The sequence below is a fragment of the Doryrhamphus excisus genome, linkage group LG10 (genome assembly GCF_037039965.1).
Source record: "Doryrhamphus excisus strain RoL-2023G ecotype Guam linkage group LG10, RoL_Dexc_Guam_v1.1, whole genome shotgun sequence".
Taxonomy (NCBI): domain Eukaryota; kingdom Metazoa; phylum Chordata; class Actinopteri; order Syngnathiformes; family Syngnathidae; genus Doryrhamphus; species Doryrhamphus excisus.
In genome coordinates, this window is record NC_136366.1 from 10,339,875 (window position 1) to 10,359,630 (window position 19,756).

Consider the following 19,756-nt stretch of genomic DNA (forward strand, 5'->3'; position numbering starts at 1 on the left):
GGAGGCTTCACTTATTCAGTTGCCATGCATCCGTCTCCTTCCTTATTTCAGCTTTCTGATTGACATTTCAAAAGCGTATACTCTAGGGGTGCACGATATGAGGGAATTATACTGATGAATCCCATGTCATTAAATACGGTTCCAATAATCGCTAATTACAAAAAGATGCTCCAATGAAGCAGAGCGTGTTCCCGAATACAGTGCACCTTGCTGGGCCATGCCAGCTGGTTTCTACCGCTCTATACTCCGGTTCCCCTGGACAAATCAGCAGGTACCCTTACTCAAACCCTATATGCTGCAGTGCTTACCTCCAGGTGTGCACAAACTGCAGTTAAAAAAGGAGATATAATAAACTTTCAGTTATTAGTACCGTATGGGTCCTGAGAAGCCAAAGTTATGGGTATCGGTTGGGCAAAAAGATATCATGCATCTCGAGTATACTCATTTGCTTGCATTCCTAAACCTGCATGGACTGGATATGTAGAGGCCAGACTGGATCTCATTTGAGTTTTGTAGCTACAGGCTTGACTGGAGGTCAGGAGGACACGACACATGTTCAACGGCACCAGGTCACCATGGCAACCTTACCCTTTCTCCAAAGCGTAGCGGCATGCAACACTTACCAGGGCATGCAACAAAACAAAAACCCTTGTCAGTCATCATGCACAACATGCTAATGTGGTTGTGTATTAGTGACATCACAATCAATCCAAAACTAGAACTACTGCAGGGATGGTGTTGGTAGTACGATTGTTCTGTGTCGCCAACAATGATGATGGTCGCTCTTCAATTAAGGATGCTTTTCTATACATTTGATGCCGGCTAGGTTAGCATAATGGCAGCAGTTCTGTCCATAGTCCTGATTAGGGATAGCAAACTGATCCATTATTGGGAATCATCATCTAAATCTCAATATCAAATAAATGACGTTGATGTTAAAACTCGGTCAATTTTCCAAAAATTTTAAATAACAGAATTAGTAAAAAAGAGCATTCCACAACAAAAAACAAAAAAGCTGAGCATGCAGTGAACATGTACGACTCGATCCGATTAGTACGTGTGAACAGGACACGTCGCCATGTCCACTTGGCGGGGACTAACAGACAAGACTAGCAGCTAAAACACAGTAAATATGATCACCTCAATGAGATTCCGGACGTGGGAATTGAGTGTGATCTGCACCACAGAGACCACACACAAAGATGGGGGGAGGGGAGAACACAGCCGTAACATAAAAAAAAAAAACACACATCAAAAATAACAAATGAGAGCCATTGTTATGTCACAGCAAAATGAATTCAATCCAAAAGTCAACAAAAAGAAATACGAAGACTTTTGAGAGAACGTTATAGTGTTACTGGGAGGACGTGACATGCATGCAGTGGTCATGCCGCTACGGTGGTGTGGTTATCATACGGTCATGCTTACCAGCTTGAGAGAAAGCTTCATGGTGGGGAGGAGGAAGGGGTAGGGGGGGGTGGCGAGGGGAGGCGCAGGAGAGAGAGAGAAACACAAACACTGTCAACAACCAGGGAATTATGAGGGACATTTTCCTTAATAAAACACAAATTAAGATGTTTGCAGTGAAGCCCACTCGGGTCTGCTAACGTCTACTTGAGGATGGCTGTGCGGTGCGTGGCGGCTAGCTAGAAGGATGAGGATGATGAAGGTGGGTGAGGAGTACACAGAGAAGATAAAGGGACAGCGAGCGCCACCACAACAATGCGATAAAACCTTTTAACTGACTTGGGACTCACGGCTTCTTGTCTCCCTTTAACTCGTTCCCTTACTCAGCCCTGAAAATGTCATTAATTGTGCAACTGTTATTCTACCCGTATTTGTACTGACTCACTGGCGTTCAACTAACGGGTGCTTGGGAAAAAAAAAAAAAAAAGACTCAAGGGTCGTTGACTCACACGTTGACCAAAACTCGAGTTTCACTGACTCTCGGTTTGCACATGAAGACTTGAGTTTCGACGACTCGCGAGTGCTCGACTCAAGTTTGACTGACTCATGAGTCGTTGATAAGGCTAGAGTTTCACTGACTCCTGCGTACTCTATGTAGACGCGAGTTTCACTGGCTCCACTATGCTGTGACGACTCTGAAATCGGGAAAGAGTCAAAAGAAACAAACAAAAAAAAAACACCCGTGCTGAGACACATACTGGACAGCAGAGGGCGCTTCAAGCACCTTAGCCAAATCCCAGCGAGGAGTCAGGTGATGGAGAGGCACCTTAGTTTAGTGCCAACTGGCCTGAGTCATTATTGCAGAGACACTAATTAGCTAATTAGGAGAACACGCTGGAGAAAATAGTTTGGAGGTGCGCCGTGGATGTTAGACGGGGGAGGGGGGGTTGGACCCAAAGAACAGCAGGTGTAGTGCTGTAGGCTGTGTTTAGCTGGAGCAGATGAGAGTCATCATACTCCAGGCAAGACGCTCCACAGAGGCACTCTGGAGGAGTCCGCTAACCTTCCTTATCCAACATTAAAATCCATGCTAAAGACTTAAAGACATACATAGATAAACATGTACATCATGGTCGCTGCAGCAGTCTGCCAAACACACACATGAAGCGCCGGAGGGGTGAATTCCAAGCACCCAGACCCAAAGTGCCACCTGAGAGCAGGTATCAAACAAAGAGGATGGAACGGATCCTCTCGTCCGTGATGGCCTCTGCATCCTCTTTGTGAATTGACCCCCTCAGGAGAAGGTCGGCCCGAGGGATGACACGGCGACCAACACAGGACGGACGTCAAGCTGGGCACATGTGATGCGTGAAGATGAAGTCAACCGTCTCTGATCGTTCGTCTCGGTCACATGTACAGAGAGGAACGGCGCAGACAGTAGCCTCTTTGATGGGAGCAGCGTTCCACGCCCTCCTCGCTCACACTTACGACGTATTGCCTGGCTTCAAACGCGTACGTGGGCCGGCCCAGAGTCCTCTTCATGAGCTCTTTGTGACAAGCGAGCGAGCGCGGCGATTGCTGCTGCTGCTGGCGGTCGTCGGAGAGAACACACAGCTTGAGTCAAAGGAGAGCTCAGGAGGACAGTACGGACATCTTAAGCTCTAAGACACTTTCTCTACGCACAGACACACTGATGGTGGACTGGAGCGCCAATGTTCTGGGTCACATTTGCAGGAGTCATTTAAGGGTGCTTGCACCTAAACACACTAAAGGTGTGAACAGTACGGTTCCAATCCTATTCAATTCCAGTCTTATTTCTTGGTGACTCTCGGTGTAAAGTGGGACTAAGCACGGTGCGATTGTGTCCCCCTGATTCACTCACTCACCAGTTGATCCAGATAAAAGCCCATCCATCCATCTATCCATTTTCCTCCGCTTATCCGAGTCCGGGTCGCGGGGGCAGCAGTCTTACTAGGGAAGCCCAGACTTCCCGATCCCCGGCCACCTCCTCCAGCTCCACCGGGAAGACACCAAGGCGTTCCCAGGCCAGCTGTGAGACATAATCCCTCCAGCGTGTCCTAGGTCTGCCCCGGGGCCTTTTCCCGGCTGGGCATGCCCGGAACACCTCACCAGGGAGGCATGCGGACGAGATGCCCGAGCCACCTCAACTGACAGATAAAAGCCCATTCCATTCTATTATCTTCGGCTTATCCAGGTCCCGGGGCAGCAGTCTCATGTAGGGAAGCCCAGACTTCCCGATCCCCGGCCACCTCCTCCAGCTCCACCGGGATGACACCAAACTTTCCCAGGCCAGCTATGAGACATAATCCATCCAGCATGTCCCAGTTTGCCCTGGGGCCTCCTGCGCGAGCTACTCTTTGCCCCTCCTGGATGGCTGAGCTCCTCACTCATCTCTTAGAGTGAGTCCATCCACCCTACAGAGGAAACTCGTAGCCCCTTGTACCCACGATCTCATTCTCATGGGTCTGGTCTGGTACAGCATCAGCATTACTGCAGACGTTGAACCCATACACATGATGACCTCACTCGTGATGACCTCACTCCCAACCCGCGGGGAGCCATCCACCCTTTTCCGACTCAGAACCACGGCCTCAGCTGCAAACTGTCCCAGTAAACGCCGAACGTCATCAAGACCATATCGTCTGTGGATAGACGAAAGCCGCCAAACCGGACCTGAGCCTAGAAATTCTGTCCATAAAAATCATGAACTGAATCGGATGAAAGTATCTATGCCCAAACTGTACCAGGATTAGTTTGGAACCGTACTGCAACCACCCAAACTGTGCTTTAACTGTCCCAGTGGGACATTGGGGATGGATTATCTACTCCCTCATGCATCACTCATTACATTACACCTATAAACAGCTATAAACATGAAACATATCAGACAAGAACACAGTAAAAGCTGACTTATTGATGAAATGAGAAATGGGGAAAGAGCGTAGCCTAATTGAAATAACATCTATAAACCGTCCGGCACTTTCTCTGTAGAAAGGTCAAACGAAAGGTCAAACATGAATGGTTGAAATCAGAGTCAAACACAATGTATCAGATTGAGGCCTTCTTTATCACACTTCTGAAGAGCTGTCACAGCACTTCCGCTTTCAGAAAACCTGCACTTCCTGCCGCTCGAGAGGGGGGGAGAAAAAAACACACGCTTCCTTTTTTTCTCTTGCAGACTTCAATGGTTTCCTTTATGATACAGTATATATGCTGTTGCATTGTTCTTTTCAGATGTTCACACCGATTCACTACTTTGAATAACGGCTGCCCTTTTGAAAATACAAGCGTAAACAAAGAATGTTATTTGTGGAGCGCGGAAGGAACACGTGAGGTAACACCCATTCCTGGGGTCAGGGTCGACTAGTGGTGGGGGCGGGCGATGCAAGGTGCGTTTTGACCTTCAGAAAGGTGATTGGGCGATGAGGACAACCGGCAACCGGACTCTTGCTTCTGCTGCTACTGATAAGGCCACCAACCAGGAAAGACCTTTTTTTTTCCACGCACAGCAGTGACTCAGCCTGATGCAAAACCTCTAATCCCCTTTTTATTCTACACGTGCCAACACAAAAGAAGCTCTGCCATCAGGAAAGTAAAAAAAAAAAAAAAAAAAAAAAAAAAAAAGCAACTGCGGTCTGTTCATGCTAGTGTCAAGGACGGCTTGCTGGTGTCTGCCAAGGGAAGGGAAAGGAAGGGGGAGGGGTGATGAGTGGGTGTGTCACAGTGAGTTAATTTGAAGAGGAAGAATGATGACACAAGATGAGGACACTGCGGGTGAGTCAGACAGGTACCACTGATTCATAGCGCTTCGGGAAGTATGGTAGGAAAAAAAAGACATCCGCACTGTATGAGTGAAAGCGCCGTCACGTCTGTTGCACTGCTGATGTGGTGTGCTACCATTTTAGGATCACATCCTAAACAAAAGTAATGGATGAAAGAATGAGGAGTACTAGTTTGTGATCTTTAAACTATTTCATTAACTTCATAAAATGTGGAAAGTTATCAAAAAGGGAAATAAAGACAATCAGCCATGTTTGCTGCATAGTGTACCATGTTTCCTCAAATAGTAGCACCCCCCACTTATAATGTTCAGAGAATAAAGTCCGAATATAACGGAAATAAAATCTTAATATTGACAAATATCATTTTAGAAGTTTCAATGTTTTTTAATTAAAAAAACAGCAAAAACTGGAAAAATAATAGCCAAGACTGAAGCTGATCATTATAATAATAATAGGTACTAATGGACATATCTATGCTGCATGGCAGGCGAGTGATTAGCGCAGAGGCCACACAGCTAGGAGACCCGAGTTCGATTCCACCCCCGGCCATCTCTGTGTGGAGTTTGCATGTTCTCCCCGTGCATGCGTGGGTTTTCTCCGGGTACTCCGGTTTCCTCCCACATTCCAAAAACATGCTAGGTTAATTGGCCACTCCAAATTGTCCATAGGTATGAATGTGAGTGTGAATGGTTGTTTGTCTATATGTGCCCTGTGATTGGCTGGCCACCAGTCCAGGGTGTATCCCGCCTCTCACCCAAAGATAGCTGGGATAGGCTCCAGCACCCCCCCATATAGATACAGTGCATCCGGAAAGTATTCACAGCGCTTCACTTTTTCTACATTTTGTCATGTTACAGCCTCTTTCCAAACTGAATTAAATTAATCTCTTACCTCAAAATTCTACACAAAATACTCCATTATGACAATGTGAAAAAAGGTTTTTTTGACATGTTTTGAATTTATTAAAAATAGAAAACAAAAAAATCACATTTACATAAGTATTCACAGCCTTTGCCATGAAGCTCAAAATTGAGCTCAGGTGCATCTTTTTTCCACTGATCATCCTTGAGATCTTTCTACAGCTTAATTGGAGTCCACCTGCAGTAAATTCAGTTGATTGGACATGATTTGGAAATATAATAACTGTCTATATAAGGTCCCACAGTTGACTGTGCATGTCAGAGCACAAACACCAAGCATGAAGTCAAAAGAACTGTCTGTAGACCTGCGAGACAGGATTGTCTTGAGGCACAAATCTGGGGAAGGATACAGAAACATTTCTGCTGCTTTGAAGGTCCCAATGAGCACAGTGGCCTCCATTATTCGTAAATGGAAGACGTTTGGAACCACCAGGACTCTTCCTAGAGCTGGCCGGCCTTCTAAACTGAGCGATCGGGGAAGAAGGGCCTTAGTCAGGGAGGTGACCAAGGCCCCGATGGTCACTCTGTCAGAGCTCCAGCGTTCCTCTGTGGAGAGAGGAGAGCCTTCCAGAAGGACAACCATCTCTGCAGCAATCCACCAATCAGGCCTGTATGGTAGAGTGGCCAGACGAAAGCCACTCCTTAGTAAAAGGAACATGGCAGCCCGTCTGGAATTTGCCAAAAAGCACCTGAATGACTCTCAGACCATGAGAAACAAAATTCTCTGGTCTGATGAGACAAAGATTGAACTCTTTGGTGTGAATGCCAGGCGCCATGTTTGGCGGAAACCAGGCACTGCTCATCACCAGGCCAATACCATCCCTACAGTGAAGCATGGTGGTGGCAGCATCATGCTGTGGGGATGTTTTTCAGCAGCAGGAACTGGCAGACTAGTCAGGATAGAAGGAAAAATGAATTCAGCAATATATAGAGATATCCTGGATGAAAACCTGCTCCGGAGCGCTCTTGACCTCAGTAGACTGGTCATGTACCTTGACCATATAGACAGTAGACATTAGCACACAGCCAAGATCTCAAAAGATTGGCTTCAGAACCACTCCGTGAATGTCCTGGAGTGGCCCAGCCAGAGTCCAGACTTGAATCCGATCGAACATCTCTGGAGAGATCTGAAAATGGCTGTGCACAGACGTCTCCCATCCAACCTGATGGAGCTTGAGACTTATTGCAAAGAAGAATGGGCAAAACTGCCTAAAGATAGGTGTGCTAAACTTGTGGGATCATATTCAAAAAGACTTGAGGCTGTAATTGCTGCCAAAGGTGGATCAACAAAGTATTAAGCAAAGGCTGTGAATACTTATGTAAATGTGATTTTTTTGTTTTCTATTTTTAATAAATTCAAAACATGTCAAAAAAACCTTTTTTCACATTGTCATAATGGAGTATTTTGTGTAGAATTTTGAGGTAAGAGATGAATTTAATTCAGTTTGGAATGAGGCTGTAACATGACAAAATGTAGAAAAAGTGAAGCGCTGTGAATACTTTCCGGATGCACTGTATATCTACATGTGGTGCTTTACATAAAGTGGCCCCTGCTGGATTCATTAGTGGGGGGTACATGTCCATTCTATCATTTCAAATCCTTTATAATAATGTGTGAGGCATATTTAGGGCTTAAATAAAATATAACACCCACATTTGAGGAAATGCAGTACCTGGTAGTACTAACAGACAGCTCCGAGGCGAGCTATTGATCTGCGGTAGTCGACCCATACAGTGAGGAAGGCGTGGTGTTTCAGACACTGAGACACACAAGCATGCTCAAAGCTTGGCGGACACACACAAACACGCACACTTACCCCTCGCCTCAGGCTCCGGAGGCAGTGCATTTTGGGTTTGGACGCCATGAAGTCGTTGAGGCGGTGGGAGAGGGGCTCCTTTTGCTGCTTGGGAGACTGGGAGTCGTTGGGAACAGCAGAGGGTGAGGGTGGGGATGAGGCTGGGGGAGCAGGTGGGGGCTGGCGTGGGGACGTTAACAGGGACATAAGCTACCGGTAAGAGAGGGGATCCGTCACGGACAAGAGGAAGAAAATCATGGAAGAAGAAGGGGGCGAGAGTCCCATGGTAAAAAGGACAAAGGAGGACAAGGAGGAGGGAACACAAAACGAAATAAATAAGCCTCCTCAACAAATATTAAAAGAATTAACAGAAAACCTTATCAATGAGGGAATGTCAATATTATCAGTGGAAATGTATTAAACATAAAAAAACAGCAGCGTGAGTAGAATGCGTGGATGCGTCAAAACAAGCAGCCATGGAGATTCAGTCCAAGCGCATGCAGGCTTCCAGTTAGGGAACACTTTTTCCGTTTTTGTTTTTTTTTTTTAATTCGGATCCTCCTCACGGCATGCCAACTAGGACGAGACGATCATCCCTCAGGACGCGAGCAACTCAATTTTGAGGCCTTTGTCGCAGAAAATAATAACTAGTCCCAAAAACTGTCCTCAGCGGTACGAGAGAGAGATGCAGAGTGGAGTTTTAGTGGTGCCATGCACGGGACGCTCATTCCCCAAAACAAAAGCAAACTAGCAACAAGTCATTGACGCGGGATTAAAGAAAAGATACCAACTACCGAGCTAATTCTTTGCTCTCCTGTGCTTACTTCCATACAGTCCGTGGATAGTGTCAATACGTCGCATACACCTTATGAACGCACTCATCCTAAATACAGCAAGCACCAACGCTATAAACGGCGTCCTCCCCCCACATGCTGTGGTCTAAAAGTGAAAGTACCACCAACCCGTAAGACCACTCAGAACTCGGCTCTTAGTGGACGACCAATGGAAAAGAGAGAGAGACTGTTACTTGAGGTCCGGCGGCAAGTTAATTCATGTCGGTCACAATGAGTCGCTCCGCAGTGGAGAGGTGGAAATGCATTAGTGTGTGTTACAAGTGGGGATGCTCCACGTCAGTGAGGGTGGTTGCCAAACGGGAGGAAAATAAATCACCATCAAAATTGCAAAAGGCTATCTGTCAACCTGCTGCCTTTGCTGTGTGTTACCTTGTTTTTGTTCTTGATGAAAGGCCACAGTTTGCCCTTGCTTTTGCCTGATGGCCTCTCCTTGACCTCCCGCGAGTTGGTCAGGCTTGTGTCTGACACCGTCCTCTTCATGGCCTGCCCGTAGTCTTCGAATTCCACGTCTCCCGGGGGCTCGAAGCCGGACTTGTAAGACTCCACCACCTCTTTGGAGTCCTGGTGACACAAACACGGATGGCAGCGTTTAGGTGAGATAGATATTACCAGGGGTGGGCAAACTGCGGCCCGGGGGCCACATGCGGCCCACCAAGTGTTTGAATCCGGCCCGCCAGTTGCTTTCTAAGTATTTCAACTTTTAACATAAAAACTGGCCACATGACTTGCAAGTGGAATGTCTTATTTAGTTAAAAAAAACAACAAAAAAACTAAACAAAACTGTCAAATGAAATGACATAGTTTGATGTGGTCTGATGTTTAAAGTGCTCCTGAAAAAAGGGATATGAGAACATACAGCTGATAGTATAACACTTTTACACATAAAATTAGACAAATAATTCAAGGAAAATTATAAGCATAAAATAGTGTGTGTGTGTGTGTGTGTTAAATATATGTTCTGGCCCCCCGGGCAATTTTGTTAACTCAATGTGGCCCACGAGTCAAAATATTTGCCCACCCCTGTATTAGACTGTATACCAAGAAAAATGGGGAAAATACTGTGTGGTATGGGACAAAGTTAGCATGCGCACACAACTATGGTGCATTCAAGGACCGTCAAACTAAGTGGGAAAAAAAAACAAACGGGCAAAAATTTGTGGGATTTCTAACTGTATATTCATTCATTCATTCATTCATTCATTTTCTACCGCTTTTTCCTCACGAGGGTCGCGGGGGTGCTGGAGCCTATCCCAGCTGTCTTCGGGCGAGAGGCGGGGTCCACCCTGGACCGGTCGCCAGCCAATCACAGGGCACATATAGACAAACAACCATTCACACTCACATTCATACCTATGGACAATTTGCTGTGAAGTCTGCGCGGTAACCACTCGACTGCCGTGCCGCCCTAACTGTATATTATGCTGAAAAAAAATAATGGCCCATACTTCCAAATTGGTTTGTATTTACTTCAAATTTGATGTAGTTATTTACAAAATGTATTTATTTTCTTTATCATTGCGCTTCAGCCCCGCTAGCAATCGGGTGGTTGGGCGTACATTTAGAGTTAGAGAAACATGATTCCAGACTTGTGACTCCCAGTTACTGTATGTTGTGTTTGAGACCCATGGTTTGTTCATAGTGTTTGTTTGGTTCTGTGCTGTCATCGCGCAACATGTTCTTAGTTGTATACTTATGTGTACTATGTTGTTTCAGGGATGTGGACCACTTGTAATGAGGTGTACTTAGTCTATGTATATATATTTACATATGATGCATTCAAAACCAGTCTAAATTGCCATATGTAACTAATATGAAAACATTCCAGAGGAAACAAATTATTCCCGTAACTCTCTAAACTTACCTTGACCGAAAGCCATTATTTGACCAACTCAATGAGCCCCAAAGAGTAAAACATCAAGCTGTATCTTAACGCGTCGCCGCATGCTTCCTGTGATTCTCCAGCTAATCAGCAGGTCTGGAGATAAATAGCACCACAACACTGTCCTCTTGACTCGGGTGTTTATAGCTCGTGATAAAGAGTGAGGACTGTGAGCAGCCGTGCCAGAGAAAAGAAAGGAAAAGGCCTAAATGTGTCAGCCGTGACAAAAACACCCGGGGTTCAGGGCCCCGTGGGCTCCACAGACGCAGGAAGAGCCAAATGAATCACGTGCAGAGGATAAGAGACGGAAGGCTGCAGTTGAGATGAGGGGTTAAAAGGCCTGCGGTAAAGAGTCATGTGACATGTTGTTGCTTGCCGTTGTTGAAGATGGCGGACACGCCCACTAAGTGCTAGTATGGAATCCCCTGAGGATGGGTTTTAGTCACACGGCAGGAAGTAAACATGTGACATCTCAACAGATAAACACGTTGTTTTGTTCTTTTTTTTTCCCCCTCCCGGCACTCACGGATTTTGGCTCGATGGACTCGGCGGCCGTCGTCATGCCGTCTAAACATTTCCCCACGATTGGCAGCACCTGGCGGTCCACGTCGGCAAACGTCTTCATGCACACTCCTATCCTCTCGATTCTCTTCTCCTCCATGTCTTGAAGTTTCTGCAAAGCACCAGAAAGATTTATTGATTAGGGAATATGAATAAAACAACAAGACCTGATCTTTTCATCACATATGCACTACTTTTAGTAAAAGTAGCACATAATACAACACAGCTTATTGAGAATGTATTTTTAGGTGCACATGAACGCCCCATCTGAAGTGACTTTTCAGTCAGTTGGCGCTTTGAGAAACTTTGCACTTTCTTCCCCCACTAATGGCAGACATAATGACTAAATAATGTGATGGAATTTTCCAGAAATCTGTCTTTTGACTTTTATACAATCCAAGAGGTGCAGCTATGTATCATCTTAACAAAGAACGTATCCCTCTTTCCTCACACAGGACTCGAACATGCGCTATTTCAACATTCTTGTTTTCTCTTGCAATTGTGACTTTATTCCAATAATATTTGTACTTCTTGTACTAAAAGGTTAATTTCTCCAAAAATTTCAACTTTATTTTGTTTTGTTGGTTTTTCCTAATGACTTTTATGAATGTATGTTTTCTTCAATATAAACAATGTTAATTAGGAGTTAATTCTTGTAAAAAAATTTCCGGTTGGAACTTTTTTTCTTTTCATATTTTGACTCCATTGTCATTAAATTTCTGTTTTTTCCATTTCTGTTTTGTTTTTTTCTTGTAAATGTTCTATTATGACTTTATTCCCATAATATTTAGATGTTATTTAAAATTAAAACTCCTGAAACCTAATTTTATTTGTTTTTTGTTTCATGTAATATTATGACTTTTTAAATGAATTAATATAACAAATTTTTCTTTAATATTTCAAGTTATTCCCGTAAAATTCTTGTGAGATTAACAATTTTTTCTCTTAATATTTTGACTTTTTCTCTGGCTAAATGATCATTTTAGAATGTGCCGCAAGCCAATAAAAAAACAGAGCCGAATAAGAGGTGTTGTACCTGGAAGATGTTGGGGATGACCGTGTAGTAATGTTCATTCTGCTCCTGGTTGAACTTTTGTAGGTAGGACGAGTAATCGCTCTTGCTGTCCGACGCCATCTGGTGCCTGACCTGAGCTTGCTGCCGCGCCTGCAGGAAGAAAAAAACCCAACAATACCACAGTTAAATTATCATGATGCATATGCAGAAGAACCAAAAATCAATCAATGGGGTTTGTCTGTGTGTGTTTCAGCACTCGTGCATACACGCTGACACATTTAAACATGGCACTTGTGGCTTTGAAAATAGGAGACGCCCTTGCCATCGGATAGGTGGGATTTTCAGTTTGATGGTCACCCGGCTAATTTTGGCCTTCTTGCTGGTTGTTGACCATTTTGCAGCGAGCGTGGTAATGCAGTGTTGGGAGGGGAGAAGCAGCAGGAGCAGGCCTATTACAGATCCCGGCAGATGGAGATGAGATTATCTCAGCTAGACAGCATGTGTGCTGCCTTTGTGTGCCTGCTGGCGCGTGCGTGTGTATTTGTGTGTGTGTGTGTGTATTTACGTTTGGTGTGTGTGCTTGTGCAGCTAAGTAGTTGGATGCTTCCTCTTTTCCATTCGATCGGGCGGCCAGTCCAACACTTGTTGCTTCATCATGTTGATGCGAAGGATCATTTCAAACCCACACACACTCCTCTCACACACACGTGGCTAAGCAATAACTGACAGCGGAGAATAAAAAGGCAGGACACATCAGACTGGAGACGGTCATCATGGACATTAATTCCAGCACAGGAAGCGAGGCGGTTATAAAACCTAAGTGGAAAAGTGATCTGCAGGATAAAGCTAAAAAAAAAAAGAAGAAAAAGAAAAAAAAAAGGAAGTGCACGTGTGAGCATGCACGCACAAAGTAGTGCAATGCAAAGTGATGATGTGCACAACAACGTTGCCATGGAGCCCTGCTGGCTAATCATGAAAGCATATAACCAAATCACATCCTGTCTTGGTTTCCTGTTTCCTGTCATTATCAAACGCTGAAGGGTTGCAGGCAACTCAAACTTACTAAGACGGCTATATGGGCATGCCTCCAATGCAAAGCACCCATTCAGCTGCAAATCAGCAATCTATTTTTGATGCTAGCATATTAACTGTTACCACTGTAACTGTTCCACGGTATGATGTAGGGACACTATAGAACTGCCTTTGCACGTTTGGCACAGAGTGCTGTATTGCTTGGTGTTGGCATGCTAACTGTTAGCATGTTAGCATTTTTGCTAATTTACTTGAAATGCTAAATTATAAATCGCACTGCTTGCTGGCATGGCACAGCATGCTAGCAAACATCGAGCCAGAGGTTCACAACATGGGGCATGCCCATTAGAATTTCTCCCGGGAATGTAATTAGTTTTATTATTGCACATGTATATTTGAAGACAGTGAGACAAGCCACTGACGTTGAGAGAGAGACATTTGAGACAGTGTGTGTGTGTGTTCCCGCAGACATTGTCCACTGGTCCTACCTTGAGTGACCTTCGCTTCAAGGCATGGCATAAAAATGAAATATACAAACACATACACAAACAAAACAAAAGGATTGTTAGCCGTTGCCAGCTAAACAAGAAGTTGCCATAGAAATGCTTCCTGCTGCACCCCGGTGTGTCATCACTCAAATGGGGAAGCTTGGTAAACAAACAGTTCATACACTTTGTATACAGCAGAACCTCCGGAGATCATTGTCAGGAAGTGATGTCATGGGTTTCTGCACAGTTAATACAAGTTACATATTCCTTTTTGACCCTGGAACAGACAAGTTCAATTTGCATGATTTCCTATGGGGAAACACTGTGTTGGATCTCTATACGTAGAGGTTAAATATTAGCCAATTTGGTGACTGTTCTTGTGTTATGAGTGAAGATCTCTACAAGAGGGGGGTTTGGTGGATGTATGGGATGTCAATCCAAACCCCAAATTGAGGGATCTCCTTGCCAGAGGCGGCGAGGGACCCATTAGAGGTTTGCCTCAAAGCCAAAATAAAAACCGCAAAGGCCTCAAATTTAATCAAATAACGTTACTGACAATAAAAGTCACGGGTGCGTAACTTGTCAAAATAAACCCCACGTGGCCTGGAACTGGAACTCTTCTTCTTCTGGCCCCAACTTGAATGTTTTGGAGCAAACTCCTCCGCTGTAGTCATGAGACCATGTTGTCAGATGGTGTGTTTTTTTTAGAATGTCAGGACATTGCGTAGGGCTAGATGTGTGCTTCCGTGTAATCGATCATGTGTGACGCGTGAGGCTCGTACAGTTGCACTTCAAGACACGCATTTGTCCCCCTCGATGTTGGGGACAACGCAGCTCTTGTTTGCAGGCTACTTCCTTGACGTCCTCCCGGCGAAGTTCAACTAAGTTAGCCTAAGCCCGCTGAAGCTGTTTGGCAGCTAGGTCCACAGAGCTGAAAGGGTCTTTATTCCTGACTATATTTGCATAATAATCGGGTCTGAACTGTGTCAACACGGAGCCTGACCGCCTGCTCCGGCGGCTGAGGGAGGGGCGAGAGCACACGCTGCTGACCCATAATGCCTTGCAGGCGTGGGAGCTGTATGTGTGTTTGAGGGCTCTTTTAATTGGATGTGACAACAGGAAGTCCTGAGAATCTGCCGAGCGCCACATTGAAGAGAGAAGATCCCGCTTCAATGGCATCAGAGGTCAAAAGCCGGGGGCAGGCAGGGGAGGGGGGCGTGTACGCCGAAGAAGATGACGAGAGGCGTGTGTGGACGACCGGCAGTTAGCCACATACCTTTTCCACATCAGCCTTAGTCACGTTGATGTCGGCGTCCATCCTCTCAAAGTACTGCTGTGCTTTGTCTGCCTCTTTGCAATCACGCTCAAACTTCCTTTTGCACTGAAAAGAAGACAGAAAGCTAATTCAGAGTCACAGAAAGCACTGTGGCCATTCCTTGTCATGCATTCAGGCAGGAAACACGCCAATTAAAAGCCTTTCTCACTGTGCAAAGTGACCTTTTCCTGAGCATACTCGTGCGTCACATATACATTTCAGATACAGTCCTGTACGCAACGCGGCTCATTTCACGACACAGTGGTAGCATCCAGATTAAACAAATGTTCATAGTGGTCATTTGTGTGCAGAAAAAAACAAGCATTCATCTGCAACAATCGACAGTTTGTTATGCCTATCTGCACAAAGAGATCATTGAACGCAAACACACAAGTCGAGGAGGACACGGCGGCAATGCATGGCCTTCACACAGAAAAGGCCCCCCATCAGAAAAGGGGGTGGGGCTTTAGATAAGAAGTGGTGTTCTGTAGAAGCTCTAGACTAACTCTACTTTGTCACAGTGTGGAAATATATTTATAAACACATATAAATTATTTTTAAAAAAATACTATAGGTAATAATTAATACATCAATTACAGAATGCACTAAAATGAGTGATTTCAAGTACCGATATTTACAAGGGAGAAGAGTCTTGAATCGCTGTGTACATACGGTCTTATGTCTAACCACGCTTACTAACTCTTCTTCATGTATTACATTGTTTGTACTCACTCATCATCCAACGTTATGTTTTGTACAGGGGGGGTTTCTGAGGGCGCGCCGTGCAATGTTGATCTCTAAGTGCAGCAGCTGCACATTGGCGGTCTCACTCACCGACTCCAGCTGTTTCCACGAGCTCTCGATGTGCTGCTGTGCTTTGCGGCCATCGTGAAAGTGCTGTTGGAAGAACCAAAAAGACACAAATATAAATGGCATTCACAGGCTTACTGATTCTGACATAATGAGGATGATATTTCCTGTAACCCTCCCCGCTCCAATGTGAGTTTTATCAATATTAATCACATGATAATGCCATGGTGGGGAGATAAAGTAGGGCAAATACGACTGTATGTTCAGTACATAGTAAATATATATGACCTCATTCCCCACAAGCTTAACTTGGAAAGATTTGTACACGCTTGAGCAGATGGCTGCGAGTCAATTTGATTAAAGAGCAGCCCGATCAAATCCTGCCAGCAACACACACAGACTCCACAAGTCTGCATATGCATATTCCAAAACTACCATAAAGATGATTGTCGTCTGTACAAAACCTACACAGAGGAAGTCAAAAGACATTAAACACCAAATTTATAAGAATTTTTGTGTCTTTGTGTTGGTTGGCCAACAGGATTACGTGACAATTACTTAACATGCTTCCACAAAACCTGTTGGATTGACACGGGTGGGTGCCAACACTGCCAATGCTGTTGCCCTCGGTTACGCCACGTGTGGAACTTTGGATCAGCAGCTTGAGCTGAATATCGATGGCGCGACACAATACCAAGGCCGGGGAAAGGGGTCGCTTCAGCTTTCACAAATACACACCATTTTCTGATTTGTGTTACCAGACACCCAAACTCACGACGCGAGATGATGCATGCGTGAGATTGGGTCCATGAGATCGAGACAAGGCGAGATTTTAACATTCATTTCAAGAAAAGTACAATGAAAAATGATGACTGGACATTATTTAACCGACTCACAAAAGTATGTATACAACACTGTAAAGTTGTACAAATGATATTTGTGTCATGTTTTTTTTCCCACTGACAATTAGTACTGTTTAACATTTGTAGCATTTCTTGAAATGCTGGCTTTTCAACCGTATTCAAGAGCAGCCTTTCTTTGGCGGTGTATTAAACTACACTCTCTATGAATGCTAGGGTTGGGCACGGAGTCTCGAGCATCAATGTGAACCAGGTCTAACATTCCGATTCTCCCGGGATCATTAAAATTAGTCCGCCTTTAGTCACACAAAGGAGGGTGCATGACCAACATGATTAAAGAAACAACATGCTTGGACGTCCTCTAAGCAGTCGGAACATGCAATTATGGAACATGCCGGGTTTCAGGACGCCCACTGATGTTGTGGAAAGTTGGGTGCCTGTTCAGGGGCAAGGAAAACAGACACCCATGCACACGACCGGGTGATTGATTTATGTATTTGTTATTGCGAATGAGAAATCTCGTCACGTTTTGATGGTGACCAAAATGCAAAATCTCAGTGACACAGGATTGTCGTTTCACCCAAGCGAGTCCCACTTCCTTTTCACTGAGGTTTTTAGGGAAGCTGACGAAAACAGGGAAGTGCTCCAATGTTTCAGAGGAAGTATTTGACTGCAGGCAAAACACATTGTGGAGCCGCTTGACTCATGTCACGTGCACAATGTCAGCTACTTAGTAGCCTGGCCTTCATTTTGACTCAATGTAGACAAAGATAAAGGCAGATACAGTAAATCAGCCTCAGACTGGCTGACTTCATTGTGCGTGTGTGCAGCGTTCCTACAAGCAACTGTTTCCCCATTACTGCATCTACGGAAAATATCTTGACGCAACGTTTCCAAAACGTCAATCAATACCGATGAAGCAACCTTGCTGGGATCACAACACCTTGAAATCAAATACAGCAAATTTCCACAGACAAAAGAATGCTTTGCCGGGAGTGCAGCTGTGTACGTCTTGCTAGTAGAGCAGATACCCTCCAGGTCATCAGACTGGACCAGATGCGTGACGGAATGCCAGCATGGATCCCAGAGGGGGCTATTTGTCCTCTACTACTCCAGACTATCATCCATACAAGCTATTAGGAAGTTCAGTGCAAACTCCAAACCTAACTTTGAAACGGGTTCAATACCGGGACTGACTGGGACGGTAATAAGCAGACTGAAACATGAAGTGGCTATCAGTGCCTCATTTGGGTGTTAAGTGAATACAGACTCTGTCACCTGCAAAAAGTTTTTGCAAGTAACATTCTGTATTTCAATCATAATAATTGAATAAGTAAACAAGTCTGGGGTTGACAAAATATGCTTCAGAAAGTCAATTTTTCAGGGTTTTACATATGGTCCCCGACCGTATTTTATTCGAGGAGACTCGCTGTGAAAAGTCCTGACTGTAAAGGCGTCAACGGCTATATGTGCAATGTTCTAAGTAACCTTTTCAATTAGCGTTTCCCAAAAATGGGTTGCAAGTCAGTTTTTACCAACTCCAATTTGTACATCAATCAGGGTCAATCAATCTTCCACTGTAAGCATTCGCATGCAAGCAGGCCAAAGTTCTAACATGACTTTGTTGACATGACATGGTACATAGGAATGTACGGCCCCCCACCCCCACTCCTGTCAACACACATAATAATCCCTCTAAACTGCAACAAATCATAGAAGAAAGAGGCGATAAGGGCGATAAAAGACTTAGCATCAAGACTCGCCACGCTTGGAACACTCGGCACTGCTGATGTCACTGAGGTTATTTTAATTGTGTGTGTGTGTGTGTGTGTGTGGTCAGCAAAGGAGGACAAGTTTTTTTTTCTTGACATTACTAGATTAGTTAATTTAAAGAAAGCTTTAGAAAACAATCCTTTCCTTTCCCACTCTGTGGAAACAGTTTGGACACCCCCCTCTTAAGTACTAGTGGATGAGGCCAGTGTGCTCGGCACGGATTTAAAGATGTTTTGTAACGCTCTGCGGTTGAGATGTTTACACGCTAAATACGTACTTCCTGATTGTCAGTGGAATGGGATGTTCATTTATGTGTGTGGACAAACCGCAACATGAACAGAACAGCAGTCACGTCACGTTGAAGTAGCTTAATCAGTCGTGACTGGAGATGACACCTCTCTAAGCCTGGGGGAGGATAGAACTTTGCTGACAGAACACCTTCTAATCATTCATCGGCATAATCCCAATCCCGAGGAGCAGATTTAAAGCTCCTGTGCTGTCCTGTCAAGGAAACAAGCAAGATATCATCACTGGGGAAGCCCAAGTTTTCTGCGATTGTGTCATCTTGTTTCTTTCTGGGGCCTGTTTTAGTCCAAATCTAATTAAATATGCTTGCATAACATATTAAATCCAGGAGCCTGACCTGTAAAATCAGGTCTGTGATGTTGTGAAAACAAGTGCTCTCTCTCTTTGGAAAGCCTTTAGGACAACATTCTTGGCCTCACCTTGCATGCGGAAATGAGCTTGACTCTGGGAAACGGTCAAGGCAGGTGGATGAGAAATTAATAAGATATTGTTTTTGCTTGTCTTCCTTTTGGACGGACCTGTCTAATAATCTCACAACAAAGTCAGTGAAGGTCGTTGATGATGGGCCTGCCTCAGTTCTGTCACAGAGGGAATTTTTCCTTTCCTCCGCTCACATGGGGTTCAGTGGTTGTTATGAGATTAAACACAAGATTGGGTCTATGAGAAAGAGACAACATTTTAACATTACTTTTAAGAAAAAAAAATATGACAATATATTATAATCTACTAATTTCTTCACTTCTTCACTCTGTGTATATGCTAGCGGCCCCGCCTCCACCCACCGAGACAAAGAGACTGTATGACTGACAAAAGGGCTCATTCTGTTCATGCTGTTCATGTTGTTCTATAGGACAACCGGGATGGCGCTGAAACCAATGCACAGAGTAAACTTTTTGTTTTACGATTGTGAGATTAATTCATTTATTGTAGTCCCAGG

The 19,756-nt window shown here is 44.6% G+C and overlaps 1 protein-coding gene across 21 annotated transcripts in view; it reads right to left on the reverse strand.

Moving 5' to 3' along the window:
- The window catches only part of fnbp1b (formin binding protein 1b), a 42,164-nt gene that overhangs the window by 5,429 nt on the left and 16,979 nt on the right, over positions 1-19,756 (reverse strand). For 5 of the 21 annotated variants that reach the window (XM_058065125.2, XM_078794046.1, XM_078794048.1 and 2 more), the window contains exons 5-12: positions 15,905-15,967; positions 15,032-15,136; positions 12,257-12,385; positions 11,186-11,332; positions 9,150-9,341; positions 7,948-8,136; positions 1,429-1,443; positions 1,141-1,176 (exon numbers count right to left, since the gene is read on the reverse strand). In XM_058065125.2, coding sequence (XP_057921108.2) covers positions 1,141-1,176; positions 1,429-1,443; positions 7,948-8,136; positions 9,150-9,341; positions 11,186-11,332; positions 12,257-12,385; positions 15,032-15,136; positions 15,905-15,967 — 876 coding nt within the window. The remainder of the gene's footprint in view (positions 1-1,140; positions 1,177-1,428; positions 1,444-7,947; positions 8,137-9,149; positions 9,342-11,185; positions 11,333-12,256; positions 12,386-15,031; positions 15,137-15,904; positions 15,968-19,756) is intronic. The other 16 variants (XM_078794056.1, XM_078794057.1, XM_078794050.1 and 13 more) reach the window with 10 other exon arrangements.